At 31.8% G+C, this 19,487-nt stretch overlaps 2 protein-coding genes across 25 annotated transcripts; both read right to left on the reverse strand.

Annotated features, from left to right (window-relative positions):
• Positions 1 to 626: 626 nt before the first annotated feature.
• LOC105834298 (epsin-2) lies at positions 627 to 9,865 on the reverse strand. 23 transcript variants are annotated; one of them, XM_036293922.1, is made up of 16 exons: positions 9,702 to 9,865; positions 8,185 to 8,237; positions 8,074 to 8,098; positions 7,249 to 7,360; positions 5,767 to 5,859; positions 5,323 to 5,581; positions 4,887 to 5,086; positions 4,494 to 4,548; positions 4,025 to 4,187; positions 3,802 to 3,931; positions 3,482 to 3,566; positions 3,354 to 3,362; positions 3,006 to 3,166; positions 2,623 to 2,923; positions 2,363 to 2,539; positions 627 to 1,529 (listed from the first exon to the last, which is right to left on the reverse strand). In XM_036293922.1, exons 4-16 carry the CDS (start codon positions 7,261 to 7,263, stop codon positions 1,402 to 1,404), a joined length of 1,776 nt encoding a protein of 591 aa, XP_036149815.1. In that variant the 5' UTR covers positions 7,264 to 7,360; positions 8,074 to 8,098; positions 8,185 to 8,237; positions 9,702 to 9,865; the 3' UTR covers positions 627 to 1,401. The 23 variants fall into 23 exon arrangements, with proteins under 23 accessions (XP_036149815.1, XP_012532123.1, XP_012532128.1 ...); XM_012676669.3 differs by having other exon boundaries at positions 7,249 to 7,365; positions 7,994 to 8,098; XM_012676674.3 differs by lacking the exon at positions 8,074 to 8,098 and having other exon boundaries at positions 8,185 to 8,234.
• A 1,622-nt stretch (positions 9,866 to 11,487) lies between these two features.
• On the reverse strand, positions 11,488 to 16,974 carry LOC105834300 (cell cycle control protein 50A). 2 transcript variants are annotated; one of them, XM_012676683.3, is made up of 5 exons: positions 16,820 to 16,974; positions 15,243 to 16,073; positions 14,785 to 14,950; positions 14,383 to 14,440; positions 11,488 to 13,292 (listed from the first exon to the last, which is right to left on the reverse strand). In XM_012676683.3, the coding sequence occupies exons 1-4, from the start codon at positions 16,869 to 16,871 to the stop codon at positions 14,428 to 14,430; spliced, it is 1,062 nt and encodes a 353-aa protein (XP_012532137.1). In that variant the 5' UTR covers positions 16,872 to 16,974; the 3' UTR covers positions 11,488 to 13,292; positions 14,383 to 14,427. The 2 variants fall into 2 exon arrangements, with proteins under 2 accessions (XP_012532137.1, XP_012532136.1); XM_012676682.3 differs by lacking the exon at positions 14,383 to 14,440.
• Between the last annotated feature and the right edge of the window lie 2,513 nt (positions 16,975 to 19,487).

Consider the following 19,487-nt stretch of genomic DNA (forward strand, 5'->3'; position numbering starts at 1 on the left):
CATTAATAACACTACAAACACTTGACAAATGGGAAACGATATGCTTTAATATATATACATTTGTTATATAAATCAAGATATGCCTGTATTTGTCTCGTATGTTAAAGGAATTGATTCGTGTTCTTGTCATGCAAATTTATAAAATATGGGTAGGCAAAAACTTTTTTTGTAGACTTGTTATAAATTTATCCTACGAGCGATCGGATTCTTACGAACCTTAGACGTTGATGCATATGTTAAATTGAAGGTGGATTTGAAATAATGCATTGTTATTTCGATTTAAATATCGATGATTCTCGAATGAGACACAATTCTTATCGCTCTTGTGTTTGATTTTTTAGCTATGCCAGATCTGTATATAAACATGCACATGATCGATTGAAATGTGAAATCGGGATAGCAAAAACAATACGTATTATTTCCTTAATGTTCGTATTGTTTAGCGTGGATGCTACTTTCACAGTTGCATTTTTTTCGTTTAGAAGTGCCTTGGTGTGCCATAGGTCGCAGTACGTCATTCGTAAATGACTGGCTATATAGCTATATAAGAAATTCGTGTACACTTTGCAACACAGTAGCTGCCCGTATTACAGTTTCTGTATTAGAAAGCAAGCTACAACATCGAATTTTTTTTACAGACCATAATCAACACATTTTAAGCGTACCGAACTCTATTCATTATATTTTAAGCAGCGAACCGAACTCTGTTCATTATAATAATGCTTCTGCAAATCACGATTACAGTCTCACAATCTCGTTTTTTCCCTTTTTTTTTACTATAGAAAACGCGTGTATACAAAAACGCATAAACTGATCTCAATGCCAACGATTACTTTATATTCTTTCCCAGCAGTGAAGCGGTATATTGCTGAGCAATCTTTCCCTGAATTGATTCATACATAGAAAATAGATCATATAGAGAAAGGAGTGTATATAAAATCTAGTCGTACCTTGGGATCGCTTAAGCGTTCAAAGTTAAAACATGATTTATATTATTATGTTGTACCTTTTAACCATCCAACCATCACTTAATTACAAATATGCCACACTTCTACTAGTTAATTATTCAATTACTCCACAATAAACTTTAAGAAGCAAGTAGTACATGCAAAAAAAATTTTAAAAAAAGAAAAGTAAGAGACTTGTACAATGTAAGTGTGCTGCAATATAATTCATCAAAAAATAATATTTTAAGCTATCAGTAAATGATGGGGATGTTTCCTCCGCCCTCTTATTGATCTTATCCATGTCTGTCCCTGCCTACATAATTGTTATAAGTAAAATTATATCTCTTTTTTTTACCGTTAACCAAAATCTATACCGTAATAGTACATGTAGAACTGCGGATCACGTTTCGCGGGGCGCAGTAATTACGAAGTAATTTTCGATTGATCGATCAGGCTACGAGAGGAACGGATTAGCCGTAGTAGTTGTATTCGCTGTCCATGGATCCTGTCGAATCTGATTGATTGTAGGACGGGGTGGTGGCGTCACAGTTGCAAATGGATTTGCTGAATATGACATGGTTGCTGTAAAACCATGTATGTTTAGTATAAAATAGCTCTTATTGCTCATGAAATAGCTAAATTACTTAAACACCTTTTAATATATTAATATTTGAGAATTGTATCAATATCTTGAATAAAAACAAAAAAGATGTTAATTTATGATGAAAGTAGAAAGAAATAATTACTTTATATTAAGTATACATCTCTTGTTGTTGCTTCTATTTTATAAAATTGATTGTTCTTACTTCAAGATATTGATTTTTAGTTTTTAATATTGTTCGATATATGTATAATTTGACATTCCTTGATTTATTCCACATAAACAAATACACATATTACAAAAGAAAAAAAATTAAAAAATATTAAAAATACTTAAAGAGAATAACCTGACTAGAACAAAAAGGAAATTTACATATTAAAATACTGTAAGATATATATTCGAAGAAAGATTCAAATCACAGTACTCTTAAGTAAAAAAATAATACATTTGACATAACATATGAAAGACATCATTTAAATAAACATAATTACACTGCATAATAATTACCATGCATTCATGCCATATTCTTAATCTTGTGATTGATACTCACGAATTTATTTCCAATGAAACGCTATTTTGTAGACATAGAGTGTGTTATAGCGTAAAATGTATTACTCTTTTTCCATGATATTTGAATTATTGTTTGCTAGTGCATTAATTAAATTTTGTCTTTAATGATCTCATATTATAAAATTAAATTGTCAAATAATAGTAGAAAGTATATTCAAGTAACATATGTAAACGAGATATAATAGATTGAATACTGGACTTTTCTTTCTTGATATTTATATCTCTTAATTGAATGAAAACTTACCCGCTGGCGCAGGAGCCGATGGCTTAATCGTCGAAGCGCTGACAAGATTATCCAAATTGACGAGCGCAGAGTTTTCACCTAAAAACGATTGTGGTGTCTTTTTCACAGCACCGGTGCTGGCAGGAAGGCTTTCAGCTATACCACCCAAATCGAAGGGATCGCCTGATGTCGTACCACCTATTTCAAAATCATGTAACTTCATTATATAACTTCAGTAAACATTAATGCTGTATTTCACAAGAAAATTTTGATTCAAGTACCGTTGTTTACAGTTTGTGGACTAGCTCCAAGTTTTGCTCTATTAGTAATTACGTCAAATTCATCTAAATCGCTCAGGGGACTAGTCGCAACGGCGTTACCGTTGTTTTGAGTAGAAAAGTTGTTGAAGCTCGGTCCTGTGCCATTGAAACCATTACTAGTGGTGAAGGTGGTAGCGGCCGAAGACACCGGCGGCAAATTGAAACCTATATTTTGAGGCGACGATACGGCGAAGCCGATGTTATTAGTCAAGTTTGAATTGTTAAAAGATGGTGACGAAGATGTTATGCCATCTTGAGCCGCCTGTAATGAGAAATTTTTAGATCAACATATCATAAACATGGTAAAACTCGAAGAATTTTAGAAATCAATTGTCCTTTTTTACCTGTATTTTGTTTGTCTCCGATTCGGTAGTAGTAGTAGTAGTAGTAGTAGTAGTAGTAATAGTAGTAGACGGAGCTGGTGACCAAGGGTCATTGGTACGAGGGGGAGATACGACTGTAGCAGGAGATGGAGCAGGTGCACGCCACGGATCGATAGTGGCAGCTATAATTAAATTGTAATTGAGTCCAAATTATTTATCAAATATCGCGATTAAAACAGAATTAAAACTTAGAACATTGTTTTCATTCAAATATTGCAACAAAAACAATAAACATTTTCTTGATAAAGATTTAGCTATAGTATTTTAATAAAACAAAAAAAAACTCATGAAAAAATTAATTGATTGTACCTGACAATCCTGAGAATTATTGGAAATCGTATCGTCAAAGACGTAAGAACATGCAAAAACAATATAAATATAGGGATTAAATAAATGTGTATATAAAGAGCAAAAGTTATCGCAATAATGAAACTCACTTGGTCTTTGCGGAGGAACAGGCGCCCATGGATCTACCGCGGGTGATGTACTCGTTGTTGGAACACTCCATGGGTCATTTTGCGCCTATAATACGAGAATTATTATTCTTCTATCATTTTATTAATAACTTCACCAAAACATTATTCCGCCTATACGTCTAAATGCATATTTAATGTCCTTTAATATTCATCAGGCATACCTTATGCACATAAAATTCAGTTAAATCCAGAGACTGTAGTGCATCATGCAAAAATGTTTGTGTTATCATGCAAATTATTGTTAAGTAGATTGTTAAATCGACGGTATAATTAGTAAGTACCTGTGGTCTTGGTGGTGGCGCTGTTATCGGGACACCCCAAGGATCAGTTTGTACAGAGGAGCCGCTCGCTTCTCCCAAACTTACGTCGAGTAAATCCAGCATATGGCTTTGCTTTTCACCCTGCGGGACTCTAGAATCCATACACGTGGTAATGCCCCGTAAATGTAAGATCGGGTATCCATATCGAACCATTAGAGCATATTGAATTCCGTTGATTACTCACTTAAAATCTTGCTGACTTTGACTGAGGGCTAACTGCAATCTAACATCATCGCTGCGTCTTCTTTGTTCCTCTTGCTCAGCTTCTTCTCTAGACATAGCCAAGGCCAGTTGTAATTGTAATTCTTCTTCGCCTACCGTTTGCGGTCTCGCGGCTTCCAATTCCGCTAGAAAATTATTAATTTTTATGCAAAGTAATTAACATTTGATATACGCGCAAAAAATAAGCGAGACATGATAAGAGAATTTGTGGTCTGTTCTTTCTAGCTGCACTGTTGCACCGGTGCAATAAGTTAAAGTAAGACACGTATATTTTTTCTCATTCTAACTTATTGCACCAGTGCAACAGTGCAGATAGAAAGAACAGACCATTGGTCAAATTATCTCGTCCCAGTTAAAGTAATCTTAATTTGGAAGATCTTGATAAAAAAAAACTACAAAATATTAGCGCTTGTATTATAAAAGGAACTTACTTGCACGTCTTGCAGTTGTTGATTCGGATAAATGACAAGGTTCCCAATCTTGAAACTGAAATAAGATAATGTGTAAGTCAACAGTTTTTAATTTAAAAAAATAATTTAAAAAGTTCAACAGACTCACGAAAGTAACAATAATAAAAATAAATGAAAAAAGCGTAATTTTTTAGTCAGCGTGGTAATCAGTGCGCAAATTCTTTAATCAAAATGTCGAGATTATAATAGTAAACTTGTTGCAATACAATTTCAATGAACAACTAGAGAATGTTCGGATGTATCGACTTATTTTTAATTATTAATAGTTTATTTATCAATATATATTGAATATTGAAGATAAAATTAATAAATAGATGGTCAAAAAAATTAATTGATACATAATGCGCTACTTACATCACTGCTAACAGGTGACATCGTATCTAAACCATCACTACCAAAACCACTAACTGATTGTGCAAATCTTTCTTTTGCCTTCAATGCTCTAGCTCGCTCATTTCTCAATCTCTCATCGTCTTTTAATAAGGCCACTAATTGTTTTGCTTTTTCTCGCACATTAATTCCTTGATCTTTATGCCCATCCATGTATTGAAAATCTATGCAAAATTATAATAGGATTGGGTTAATAAACTTACGAGGATCTTTATAGATTTAGTCTACATTACAAATGCAATTAAATTTACATCACAACATTTCTGTATTTTATTAATATACAGAATTAAAAAATGGATAAAAAAATTAGAATTAAAAAATTAGAATTTAAATAACATATTATTCATATAAATATTTATTTGCTTTTATATATTATCAAATAAAATTCCACATTTATTACCTTTTAAGGTTTGAATGGCAAAAATATTCTCCTTGCACTGTTGTGCTACTTTTTCACTTCCCGTCTTGATAAGATAGTCTAAGAGAACTAAGGCTTTGTATACATGTCGCCAGTTTTTCCCATGATCATTCAATCTTTTCCATAGCATTTGCATAATTTCCGTAAATGCTACAACATTGTATGTTAAGTCGGCAATTTCTGCCATAAGTGTACTACTTGGACCCCAAGGATCATTGCTGGTAGCTTTTCGTACAGCTTTCTATAGAAAAAAAAACAATTATTTCATATTTTTTTTTATATTAAAAATTATAGATTTAATTCTGTTTCTTTTTCTCTATTTAATATACATATTTTCAGATATTCCATTATTTCTATTCTATTTTTATATTGGTAATAATGAAAAATAATAAAGATTAAACGATACAAAAAGATTTTAGTAGTCACCTGGGCATTGCTGTAGTTATGGGCAAGATTCATAATATCTCGCCTAATACCTGCTAGATTCACCTGCATGACGTCTTGCCCTTGTCTTCTCATCTAAAATATCATCGCTACATGTTATACAATTGTAGTATTATGTATCTTGATTTTGAAAATCCATATTTATTATCATATTTATTCCGATGCAAAAGGAAAAAAACATTATATGTTGTATTAGATATTCAGTGCAATTTTATTTTAAAGAATTTCCAGGATTTATATTTTATAAATATATTCATGGTTTTTTGAAAATTTATAAATCATTTAACTTTGACCTTAATCTTTAGTCTAATGTACGTAGCCTATAATTACTAATGTAAAAATAATAGCAGGTCAATTATGACGCAAATAACGTCTATATCTATAATAGCGATAATAAATATGGGTATTTTGTTTATATAAAAAGCCATGCAACTATAAGTATGTATTACAAACCTAGGGATATTAGCACTAAATTTCAGTAAAATAATTATAAATCAATTAATAGTAGGAAGTTTAGAGCTAAAATCAAGGCATGCAAATTAATGTAAATTACTTGTAAAAAATAAATAATAAAAAAAATATAAATTGCGAGAAGAAATTATTATGTATATATAATACATTAAAATAAATATTAATAAAAAGAAATATAATTATATATATATATCTATATACACTGTTTCTATAATTATTATACAATACCAAAAAAATTATTTTCTTAAATATTGTAAAAATATTCAAATGTTTAATCACAACACAAGAAAATGAAATTGCCACGCTACTAAGCGAAAAAAATAAAATACAATTTGTGTTTATTACAATTTTATTTTGAAAATCTATACTTTAGCAGAATTCACCTCATTGATTATCTAATATAAAAATATATAAAATTATGTAAAAATATCTTCATGTGTTGTACATATAAATGTACAAATTTGAAAAAATAAAAGATATATCTATATTTTAAAATATCACATAAAATCTATTTTGAGATGTGCCTATATAAATTTATGATTAACAATATCGTCTGTGTCTCTCTCTTTCTCTCTATCTTATCTTTGAGATAAGTATTATTTATAGGAGTACATGGAGTACAGTAATAAAATTTGAAACATATTAAGCTTAAATAGTCTTATAACAATATTTAATGCAATACTGACTTGCATAATGTATATTTGTCATTATCAGTTTCATTATTATTATCATCACGTTATTTTTGTTGAAGTCATTGCAAACTAATAAAGGTGCACCATAACAAAAATTGGAAAATCAAAATAATCTGAGTATTTATATCACATAACACACATAACAATTCTTTGTGAAAAATATCAGATTATGTCTACAAAGATTGATAGATATTATTTACTGTGAAACACAGAAATCTTCTAATGATATGCTCTGACATCAAATATCATGTTATGAATGATTACAGCTGTTAATTCAACAATTGTGAATATTGGCATTTACCTTTTGCATCGCCATTCTTGACTAATGAAATATCGCTGACGCTGTTGATGAAGCTCTAGGTTTTGCCCAGAAATATAGAAAACTTCCGAATACTCCGAATCACAACAAAAGCCTAAACTATCAGATGACACGATAAATAACTATGAGAAATTTTATATAAGAAATTTATCACACCTCGATAAAAATAAATGCATGATCACGTCACTTTGCATATGGATGATAATGACACATTAATTTGTAAAACATTATGATATTATGCAAATGAATATTACATGAAATTTCTTCGTAAGTTATCGGAATTTCAATCGGATTCCGTAAGATTTTGCATGCGCGCGAAAAAAAAAAATAACAGTGATGCACATGTGTTCAACTCGCTAGCATAACAAAATGTTATGGCAATAACAGTACTTTTAAATTTAAAAAAAAAAGGAAAAAATATTGTACTTTTTGATAGGCACAACTCATGTATTCCCTAAACTCCTTTCTTTTTAAATAATAATAATGTGACCTATCACAAGATTATATATTTTACATGAAAATTCTGTCTCGACAACAGCTCACATGTCTCAATGAGAGAATGTAAAGAATTATTTACACGCACATACACGCACACGCAATCGAATGATTGATTTAAATCCAAATGTACACGTTGACCTCTATAGTCTTTTCATCGTTCAAAAATGATCTCGAAGATCCGTGACTTTTCGCGTTCGATTTTTGGAAGTGTGAAAACCAGAGCTCGTACTCGCTATGCGCTCCTATCCTTTATGAGGTTTTTTGACGGGCAAGCCGCTAAATTGGAAAAAGTAAAAACTGGAACTTAACCTCTGGGTGAGTAAGCGTTCGAGACCTACAGGGAGGGAAGAAACCTCGTTAACCTACCCTATTTACAGAGAGGGCATGCATGCAGAAAGCTCGCGGAGAAAAGTCACTTACACTGATGGAGGTAAAGACGCGTGCACCTTCTAACGAACTGTTACTGCTGTCTTCTGAAAAAAAAAGAAAAGGAGAGGAGGGCATTATCATCCGCGACGTGTTTCTGTTGTGCGTTCTTATCTTATCGCGTAGCGGTAGCGATTTTATTCTTTATTGGCGCGCGCAATGTTGTTATTAATCTGCCTACATATACGATAATTAATAATAATAAAAGATTAGGACTGTTCTCGAATTTGGCAATGCCTTGAGATTTTTAACTCGAGGATCCGAGAGAATCGTGTCTCTCGAGGCCGTTGTTGATCCACTTCCTAAATGACAATTACAACATCCATTGTGTTTATTCAACAGATGATATCGACTTTGTATTATTTAAATGTATTATCACGTACGTCCGCTTTCGCAGTGCCAACGTCTTCTTGCTGTCGAGCATGACTATGCAAATATCATTACTCACAATTGTTTGCAAGAAGCAAAAAAATACAAACACGACCGATAAAAAGAGCAGGAGCGCGTTATCTTCTACGCGAAACTATGCAGCAGCGAGCTGAGATCTCTTGTAAGGTTTCTCTTCCGTCTTGTTAACAGCATTATACATACAATCGACCATGAAAGTATTGATCATTGTCCTCTCTCGGTCCTTCTGCGCTCGATTGGCTTTCCATTCCCCGCGTGTAACAACTGTCATAAGTGCATCGGCGGAGTTGGGAAACAACAACGGCAAGAGGGGAGGAGGATACGATAAACAGTCATGTAGAATTGGTGATTTGGCGCGCGTACTTTTTAGAAATCTTGTGACGCGATCACGATGAAAATTCACGCTCTCAAGGCATCGCGTTCAAGTATCGAAATAAATTGCGCGCGTTATCTCGAATTCGCCGTCGACGCGTGTAAACGCAAAAAAAAAAAAAACGCGACGCGCGTCGAGGAGAGACGACGGGTGGGGGAGGGGCGGGCAGGAAATTATTGCTATTGTACAATTGCTACTGAATCCAGAGGTCGATTCCACCTTGCCGCGCGCTCCTCTCCGGGTGAATGCTCCACGACGCGCATCGGGACGACGAAGACGACGACGACGACGAGACAGGCAGGTGGACGGACGGACGCGCGTCGTTCCCCTTCGGTTGTGACTGCCGTGCGTACCCGCCCACCGAGGGATCCTCACCGCCCGAGCGAGTAGACCCGACTAGATGTATATGTACGTACATACATGACACGTCAGTCAATGCTCGCGGAGTATCACCGTCACGGCCGAGGTCCCCCCCAGCTCGACCGCGGTGGCGACGACGATGACGACGACGACGGGCGCGGCCTCCCGTTTCTCTTCCCCCGAGATTTGGGATCTGTCCCGAGGGACGGACAACTGTCCACAGATGTGGATCTCGCGCGAGTTACCACCGCGCGGATCCTCGTCGCGTCCACCCGACTCGATCGTGAATGACGGACGACGATGACGATGACTGCGACGACGACAATGACGACGGTGACGGCGATGACAGCGGTGGAATGTTGGTACTCACCTTGCGTGCGCGGGCGGTACCACTCGAGAATTTTGGAAACTCTGGAGAGCGCGAGACGGGGGAAAGACGCGGGGACAGAGAGGCGAAGTTAATAAGTAAAACACTTATGACAAGTCCATTCACACAGGCACTGACGAATTGTACGATTGTGGAGCAAGATGGCGCTCGAAAATATTTCCGCTCCCCGCCCGTCGCGCCCGCGCACTTGACGCATCGCGTTCTGCTCCGAAAATCTCTCTCTTCGTTCCTGGCTCTCGCGCGTTCAGCGCGATGAGTTCGAACTCCGATTTGATAAGCGATTAATTAATGGAGATTCGCTTGGAGCAAAATTTTCAACTACAGGATTCGTTATCGCCAATCTAATTTTTTTCCTGTATATTAAACAACGAATTAATATATAACTTTGTGTCAGTAAAATAATACGGATATTACTTGACAAGTTGATTGAAATTTAAGCTAGTTACCAAAGACAGTTTTTTTAAGCGTACATTCTGGTGTAAAATTGTCAAAAAAATCGTTTTTTTTTTTTAATGACATATTTTGATTGTAGAATCTTTCAAGAATACTGTCAAAATTTCAGACAGAAATTCAAAGAATTAACGATTTTACAGCCAAAACTCGAGCGGCGCTCGTAGTGTTGGTAAAGGGGCGAAGGTAATTTATTAAGAGGCTAAGAAACGATAGTTTATTAAAGCTCTGCTTAGGAAGGAACGCTCAAAACAACAAATAAAACTTACTTTATGGACCAGAGGAATCACTGATTAACGGTAAATAGGTAATAAGATTATTATTTTATTTCAAAAAAACTTTAAACGTTGTTTTTTGAGGCGGTTGACATGATTTTGAGAAAACTAGTCGATTGATTTTAAAAATCTTTGCAGCGTTGTATTCGTAGATTGTCTCGCTATCGTAGATTAGAATAAACCGGTTTCATTAAAAATTAAATTTTTTTATCCAACTTTTTGAGCAGTGTTTTTTCGTATCACTTTCTAAAAACACGTGCCAACTCGCGAATTTTCAATATTTTTCAATAATTCTAGTTTATGCGATAGCCACGTAAATAAATTTTAAGACAAAAAATTGTTTTTTTAATTTCGGGCTATTGGTTCTTGAGATATCCGTCAATCGTTTGGTCATTCATTTTTTCAGCGCTGCGCTAATTTCTTGAGAATTTTGAAATAAAATATTGCTGTAAAATTTTTTTTCATATCTTGACATGTGTATCAATAAGTGTATGAAAAATTAGAATCATATGCCTTATAGTTTTCTTTAAAAAAATTTCAAAAAGGTCTTATTTTTAGTGCGATTACTTCAGAATGTACCCAAATATATTGCTCTTTGTCGTCTAGATTCGAGTTAAAGAGAGTAAAGAAGTTTTTTACTTCTCGAAAATACGGCCAGAGTTTATCGTCATAAATAATTTTTTATTTTTGAGTGAGAACGTATTTAATTACAGATTTTTACAGTCAATTATTTGAATTAATATTTTATAGGTCTCTGCTTTACGAAGCACTTACTGTGTTTGAAAATATTTTATTAGCGAGTCATAATCTATAATCTAATCGGTTGAGCTTCAATTAATTGCTTAAATAATCACCTTCATCAAGATTCTAATTAATAAGAATGCTTCTGTCAAATAGTTGGACATTTTGTTTAATCTTAAATATCGTTTGTTATTAAAAAGATGTCTATCCAATATTTAAGTATTTATTATATTATGAACTATAACAATTTATTATAGACGATTATAATTGGATGTGTTGAAAATGTAATGAAAAAGAGGATATTGTGTTTGAATTTTTTAATTGTTTCTCTTTATTTATTATCATGTTCACAATAGACTAGATTGATTTTACATCGCAATCTGACTTCAGCAATCTATTTCTACGCGGTTATAAAGTAATTATAATTAGACGATACACTGTCTTAAATATGTCGTTTCAATATACAGATCTAGTTAAGGCACCATAAACCAAAATTGTTCTCAGAACAAAAATTCTGAGAACAACACTATCTCTCTGTAAAGAGATCAAAATTAACGAAAAATTTATGCAGATACATATGAGCTCAGGATTAATATTCAAACGTTATTACTTAATTTAAAAATACATTGTTATTTGAATATTTTTGAGTCATTGTACATAAAATATTATTATTGATTGATCAATAATTAATGGTATCAGTCATTTTAATAAATCAAATTTTGTAAAAAGAAAAATATTAATGTTCATTCGTATATGTATCATTATTAACATTTTTGTAATATAATTAATTTCCGCAAACATAATATTTTACTTTTCCTACAGATCTTATACTTTCAAGACATCTAGAAATTACAAGTGCATGACAGACACAAATTTATAGAATCTATAATCATATTTTTTTACGCAATATTCGTTTTTAAGTGACAGCATTAATAATAGTTTTCTTCATAAAATACAATAGTTACAAAAGAATTTTGCTCGAATCTGTTTTAAAGATATTTTTTTAAACATATTTTTCAACAATACCGGATGTGTATGTAAATTACGTTACTTTTAAGATATTTCAAAGTTAAACAAATAAAATTGCGCAAAAAAGAGAGGTAACTTTGCAGTGTTGTATTACATGAAACCTCTGCGAGGAAATATTTAATTTATATTTAATTTTTGTATTATTATGTTATAACTTCAAGATTTAAAATATAAAGTTCTAAATCAACAAATAAGATAAGTGCATCAACAAATGCAACGAAGCGCATTTTTTCATTGAAAAGAATATCTTACAAAAAATTCACACTATCTACAAATGGAATAACATTTTAATAAACATTTGAGTTCAGCATTGTGTAATCATTTACATAATACTTTCGTCCACTTTGCTGATATATAGTATTCCATAATAGGATTTGTAACTTAAATATTGACAGCAACAGGTACTTAATTGTCAATAAAGTTTCAAATAATTAATTAAAATAACTATATTTAAAAGTTTATTATTATAATTCTAATAATATAAAATTCTGTTATGAAAATCCTATTATGTATGCTATTATGTATATATAACAATACTGAAACTTAATTAAAAACTTTTTTAACCCGGAAATAGCAATCTAGTTTTTTTTTACGTAAACGATCACCTAGAGTATTTTTCATTCCAATTAAAAATTATTATTATTAATTACATTTGTACATTGTTGATTATTCTACAATTTATTCACATTTGAGATCATTATGTGTACATAGGTTTACTTATAATTCAATATTTTTCAGAAGAAAAGTAAAATAGAAATGTAGATATGGATATACAATCAATAAAATTACTTTATTTCTTCGTTGGTGGAATGTAAAAATTTCTCCAGGTGATTATTCCCGAGTTAAAACTATCGTTTAAATAAGAAATTTTTGATTGATTGATTTGCTTTACCGCATTTATCTATATTTTCGTTTATGATGATAAACGAAGATCAATGTTGTCAGATAGAGAAGTTCACTCATCCTACGATAATAAACTTATTCATGCTAGTAAAATCATGTTTATTTCAAGTAAACGAATCATTCCTAATTATGATGATATTCCGTAGTTGGAGTCACATTGATCATGTCGGTGGTGCTAAAAAAAAAGATATATACATGTGATAATTGTGAAAGAAAATTTGCGCACCATTTTTTGGTTTGCTAATAAAATTAAACTTAACAATAATATAAAAGCATGGGAAAAATCAAAATGCTTCGAAATTTAATAATAATTGCGAATTAAAAATATATACGCTATCGAATTCAGACATTTCTTTTTTCAAAACATGCGACATGCATCTTATAATATGCATTTATATTAAATTTGATATTAGATTTAGTCTGTATTATTAAAAATTTATTACAAATTTCTACAATAATTTTGTTGAGAATATCAAAAGTATTTTAACTTTTGCTTAATTTCGTATTAATATATAAACACACAAATATTATAAATATATTTCCGATTTTTTTTAAACGTGCATCCAAATGTACATTAAATGCAAAAAAAGAACACGTAAATTATTTAAACAAACAATTTATTATAAAAATATTATTTCTCCATTTCTACACACACACACACACACACACACACACACACACACACACACACACACACACACACACACACACACACACACACACACACACACACACACACACACACACACACACACACACACACACACACACACACACACACACACACATATATATATATATATAATTTATTAAACAATTATACGAAATTAGTTTGTTTTCTCTAATGTTTATTGTTTATATATTAATATATATCATATTATATAGATAATAAAATCAACAGCCTTATATCGAAATTATTCTTACCTGGCGTATAAAAAAATGGTTAACAAAAAAAAAAAAAAAAAAGGAAATTGCATACAGTAGCATTTTAAAATACTTCATTCTTCTGAGAAATAGCAGAAAAAAATTACACATAAAAATAGCACACACATTCCGACAAAGCATACAATATATCAAATATGACCAATCAAACTAATTAAAAAATTTCTTTTTGTAGAAAAATATTTTATACATTTTTTGGTATTCTGTATTAAAGTGACAAATTATAATAACAAAACATTGCCCAATTGGTCATATTTTATCAAGACAACAATTTACATGTCAATTATAAAGGACAAACATAACACAGTATCACAAACACTTACAAGAACATACACGGGTGCCCTAAGAATACTTTCTTGTAGTCGTCTTTACATTAGTTTGCTGTATAACATATATTAGATATTATATTATCAATGTTGGTTGATGTTATAAAAAAATTGAATATGTGTCTCTGTGTCAATTTGACTTAAAAGATCGTATATTATATAAATAACAAGTGATTATATTGTCTGACACATATTAAATTGTGCATTATTAATATTTTGCACACAATTTAAGTACATTTGTGAATACTAAAGATAAACATATATCTTAGTTTTATATGATTATGTAATTCGTGTAGATGTTCCTTCACCACATAGAAGATGTTGTTAAAAAGAATTTATGTTTGATATAGATGTAGATAAGAGTGAAAGGGATATGTCATATATGAATATATTGGTTACCTCTTAGAACATTTAATATGTATAATAAGTAGTGCTACGCCCAGCAATAAGCACAAACTCCCCACGACAATATAAGCAATACCAAGGAAGGGATTCTTTCCTCCCAAAAGTGAAGTTGTACTTAGGATCATCTTCTTCTTTCCATAAAAAGAGGTTACTGAAAATGCTGAAAAGAACATTTAAAAACATTATTTTTCTCATTATGTGTTTATTTAAATAAAGTATATGAAAAATATGAAAAATATTTATCTTTAATATATATGAAAGATATTTATCTTTAATTATTCATTGTCTTATTACTAATCAATAATTTTACACACACAAAAGATACACAAAAGATATCCTAATACACATATATAATCTAAGATAATATATATATATATATATATGTGTGTGTGTGTGTGTGTGTGTGTGTGTGTCCTAATTCATTATATTTCAGTTTATTTTAGATTACTTACAATATTTAATTTGAAGAGTGTAGTTTCCTGCAAGTAGACCATCCTTATAGCCCTCTTTAGTATGATCAATTCTACGATAGAGCTTTCGGAAAGTGGGTAGTGCGGCAGTTCTCATCCATACAATTAAATCCTCATTTTGGAATCCATTGTTGTTTTCATCAAAAGGATCTAACTCGTAAATATGTTTAGTCCAGTTCTTAGGCCTGGCAAAATTCTTGAATGCTTCCTTCAGATTGCCTTCTGGATTTCTGAATTTGATATTTTTATCAGATGGCCAAGCTATACCAGTTTTCAGTAATGGTACAAGCTCGTCATGTTTTAAGGAATACAGCATCAGCTCATCGCTGAAAAGCGAATTTGCAATAGCACCACATGGGGCAATGGGAATTTTTGTGTCGTTCACTTCTTGGTAGGCAAATGGTTCGCAATCACCCGAAACAAAGTAGTCTAACTTTCCTAACAATTGATTGTCGTCTCGAGATTTTACATATCTACGATGATTTTGATAGAAGTTTGTCAGGCCATAATACATGTAAACTTTGCCAGCAAAATCTGTAGGTAATTCAAAATTTATTTTGCATATGCAGGTAATGTTTGGATCTGCTGCAATTACATCTGCACACTTCTTAGGCAGTCCATTGTCTTCAGTAATGTTGATGGATTTGCAGTATGTGTAATCTATCGTGTGTTCCCTGACTTCATCAGAAAAGTACAGTAATCCTATGCCAACTGGTATAAATGCAATTCCTATCACAAAAAACGTGGGTAGAACTGTGCCTGCTGTAAGTATTGGTTGCCATGCTGGTAGCCGTTGCTGCTTAAATGCACTATCTATGTATAAATTAGATCACAATTACAAATATTTAAAAAATACATAATGTCAACAATGCTTGATGTACTAAATACATGACATGTCAAGCTTTGGTTGGTATTATATATGTATCATGTATATCAAACAATCTTATTTTTCTTTCCTTGTATGATTTCTTGAGAATATTGCATATTGTAATAGTTTCTTGGTAATAAAATAAAGGTAAAATTAGATAAAGAAAAAAAGTTTATTCAAATAATAAATATGTTTTTAATATAATTTTCTATAAACATTCTTGTGTTATTTCTCCATTAGATTTTTCATATTACTTTCTAAGACATTTAAATTTTACTCGAGGGAAAAATTAAAAAATAAAAGAACTCAAATATGCACTAGTAAAAAATAAGGAATTTTGTAAATAAGTTACGTATAGAACCATCTTCACAAATATTAGTCATCGATTAATACGTATTAATTTTTTTTCTAATTTTCAACTCTAAAAGCACATAAAAGACCAATCAAACTTTACTCAATTTAAAAAATTTAGAATAAACTAAATAAAAAACTAAATAATCAAAACTTAAAAAGAAGTTGTAATATATTATATAAATAATTTAGGAAAATATTAAATTGTATTAACATTATTTCTAAATTATAAATCAATCATCGAGCAAAAAAATGATTGTCGCCCATTGGCAAGGAAGCTCATCGATAATTAATAAACCTTTCAACCTTTTGATTATTTAATGACCATTGTAATACTTACCCGATGGTTTTTTCGATTTAGGCACCGCATCGATTTCACTGATAGATGTCATAATTTTTGTAATACAACCGACACTTGACAAGGTCTCGATAACCTAGTAAAACGGCAAATACGTCATTCACTATAAATCCATTTGCTAGGAATCGTTTTCATTAGACGAAAGAGTAAAGGCGATTCTACAATTGCGTAAACGTACTTGTAAACATTAAGGATCTTGCATAGACTTCTGCATAACACAAAATGCATAATGCATAAGAGAATTAACCAATCAGAGGTCTTTATTTCTATCCTGGGGAGCGAAATAGACGACTCTTGCGGAGGCCCATAGAGAGACCGCGTTTCTTCTGATTCGATGCGGGCGTTAAGGACGTGGTCACGTGATCAGTTTGCCCTCACTCTCTCCCTCAGACCTCAGAGGCTTTCTACTTCGATCCCGTGATTCGGTAACTATTTTATTTCATAATTTAGAAAGTATAAGCTTTGGATAAAATTTTCATAAAAGAAAAATTGTCTCAGAATTAACTCAGGAATATGTCATTGCAAGGACACCTGGGGCTCGATTCTTGAATTCATTTGCAAGAGAAACGTATGCGCAAATACCCGTTCTAACAGAAAAGTTGCAAGTTTATTGGTTAAAAGTCATACGATAGCCAATAAATTTCCAACTTTTCTGTAAGAACAGAATTTGCGAATACGTTTCTCTTGCGAATGAATTCAAGAATCGAGCCCCTGAGTCGTTCTGAATCACTCTGCATAAGATATACGTAATATATGTTATATATTCTATGATATACAAATATACTTCATAGGATATGTTACATATAACCCAGATAGCACAAGGACATCCAGTGTATGTCCAATGGATATCCGCTTTTGGACATTTGGACGTCCATTAAGAGTCCAAATAAGGTCCGTCGGACATTCGATGGACGTCCATAGGATATACGTTTGGCACAACTTTGTACGTTCATAGAAAGTCCTTTAATGGACGTCCATGGGATATACGTTTGTCACAATTTCGGACATTCATAGAAAGTCCAAAATAAACCAAATTTTGGACCTATTATGGTTTGATTATTTCTTTTGGGCCTTTTTCAATTAAAGAGCTTGCTGCAATAGTGGGTTAATCTAAATTTTGTAAAAATCATCGACATAAAGCATGGACTGCGCATTTCCTGCAAAAAGCTCTTGAAAAGGGGTCCGGCAGAAAGACAAAGAGGAGACATGGTCCGGGTCAATTTCTTTCTCTGTCTAGCACCCATTATGCTACTGGTTAGACAGAGCCCTAATTACACCGAGCACTGGTACGCGTATCAAGTAGTGAATTTAAGCTGATCAGCCAATGATTAAACACATTCACTAGTTATTTACTATTTGATACGCGTACCAAGTGCTCGGTGTAAACTAGGTCAGAGACAGCGCTTGACTCAAACCAATTGCTGTATCCCTCTTTTGATCGGAAAAAGAAACGAAAAAAAAAAACAAAAAAGAAAAAGAAAAAAAAGAAAAAGAAACGAAAATAAAAAAAAATGATAAAAAACAAAAAAGAAACAATATATTATAACAAACATTAAAAAAATACCAATAATTATTAATGTTAATAATAAATAAAAAAATAATATATATTATTTCATATTATATATTTCATATTATATCTAAAAGTAGAACAATTAAAATAAACCTTTTGAAAATTAAAAATAATATAATTTATTATTATTTATAAATTAATGTTAATTAGAAATATTGTAAATAATATATATATATACAATTTACAATATTTATTTTAGATTACATAATAAAAATAATAAAGATAAATTATATAAAAGTAAGATCCAAGTGCGGACATAAATCAGATATCGAGCATAGGACGTTCTGAATAGAACATCCGTTTTAGTTCCAATAATGGATATCCTATGAAAGTTCAGTTTATATCCATGGACATGCGGACCTGAATTGGACTTAAAATGGACGTCCTTGGAACATCCAGTGCTATTTGGGAAATTTGTTAGGAGAATGAAACGAATTATTGTCGGGCAGTGTACATACGTATTTTGGGTCGCTGAAGTCGAATTTGTTGGCCATTTTTATTCATCACGTCTAGATTGTTTACAAAAAATGCAAAGAAATTATATATTAATGCCCGATTTCTTCACGTCCAGTTATCTTGCGGTTAAAATTATCCAGAAGATAAACTACCAGATCCATGCACGTGAATTAGTTAAACTTGATATTTATATCCTCCGGATAACTTTATCGGGAAGTGAAGAAATCGAGCATAAATCACTTAAATATAATATATAATTTAACTCATTAAGGGGATACTAAACTGCTCTGTTTTATCATTAATTTTCGGACACCGAAATCTTTTTATTGATTGCATGGAATTAAAAATCCTTCTCCAAAATTAAAGTACAGATTATAATAACGCGGTGCGCTGCGATCGATTTCATACGAAAAACAAAAGAAAGTTAGAAAATTATAGTTTTTGTTATCGACTTCTGTAGTCGACTCGTGAAAACATTGGCTGCGTATAAAAGTTTTAGACTTTGTACGTATAAAATAAGCATGGGGCGCACTTGGCATTTCAGCAAAGAACAATAGTGTGCTTTTAGAATGAGCCTAGGAACCTTAGAAAAAAAGTTTTCGGTGTTTAAGAGGATCCTATCTG

The sequence above is a fragment of the Monomorium pharaonis genome, chromosome 11 (genome assembly GCF_013373865.1).
Source record: "Monomorium pharaonis isolate MP-MQ-018 chromosome 11, ASM1337386v2, whole genome shotgun sequence".
Lineage (NCBI taxonomy): Eukaryota > Metazoa > Arthropoda > Insecta > Hymenoptera > Formicidae > Monomorium > Monomorium pharaonis.

Excerpts from the sequence above, each read along its gene's own strand:
- LOC105834298 (XM_012676674.3), bottom strand. Across the intron at positions 4,188-4,493 it reads AACAACTGCAAGACGTGCAA|CGGAATTGGAAGCCGCGAGA; the intron begins GTAAGTTCCTTT and ends ATAATTTTCTAG. Across the intron at positions 3,932-4,024 it reads CAAAGTCAGCAAGATTTTAA|AGTCCCGCAGGGTGAAAAGC; the intron begins GTGAGTAATCAA and ends TATGGATTCTAG.
- LOC105834300 (XM_012676682.3), bottom strand. The coding sequence starts at position 16,871 with ATGACATCTATCAGTGAAATCGATGCGGTGCCTAAATCGAAAAAACCA. Across the intron at positions 16,074-16,819 it reads TAAATCGAAAAAACCATCGG|ATAGTGCATTTAAGCAGCAA; the intron begins GTAAGTATTACA and ends ATTTATACATAG. Across the intron at positions 13,293-14,784 it reads CATATTAAATGTTCTAAGAG|CACCACCGACATGATCAATG; the intron begins GTAACCAATATA and ends CTTTTTTTTTAG.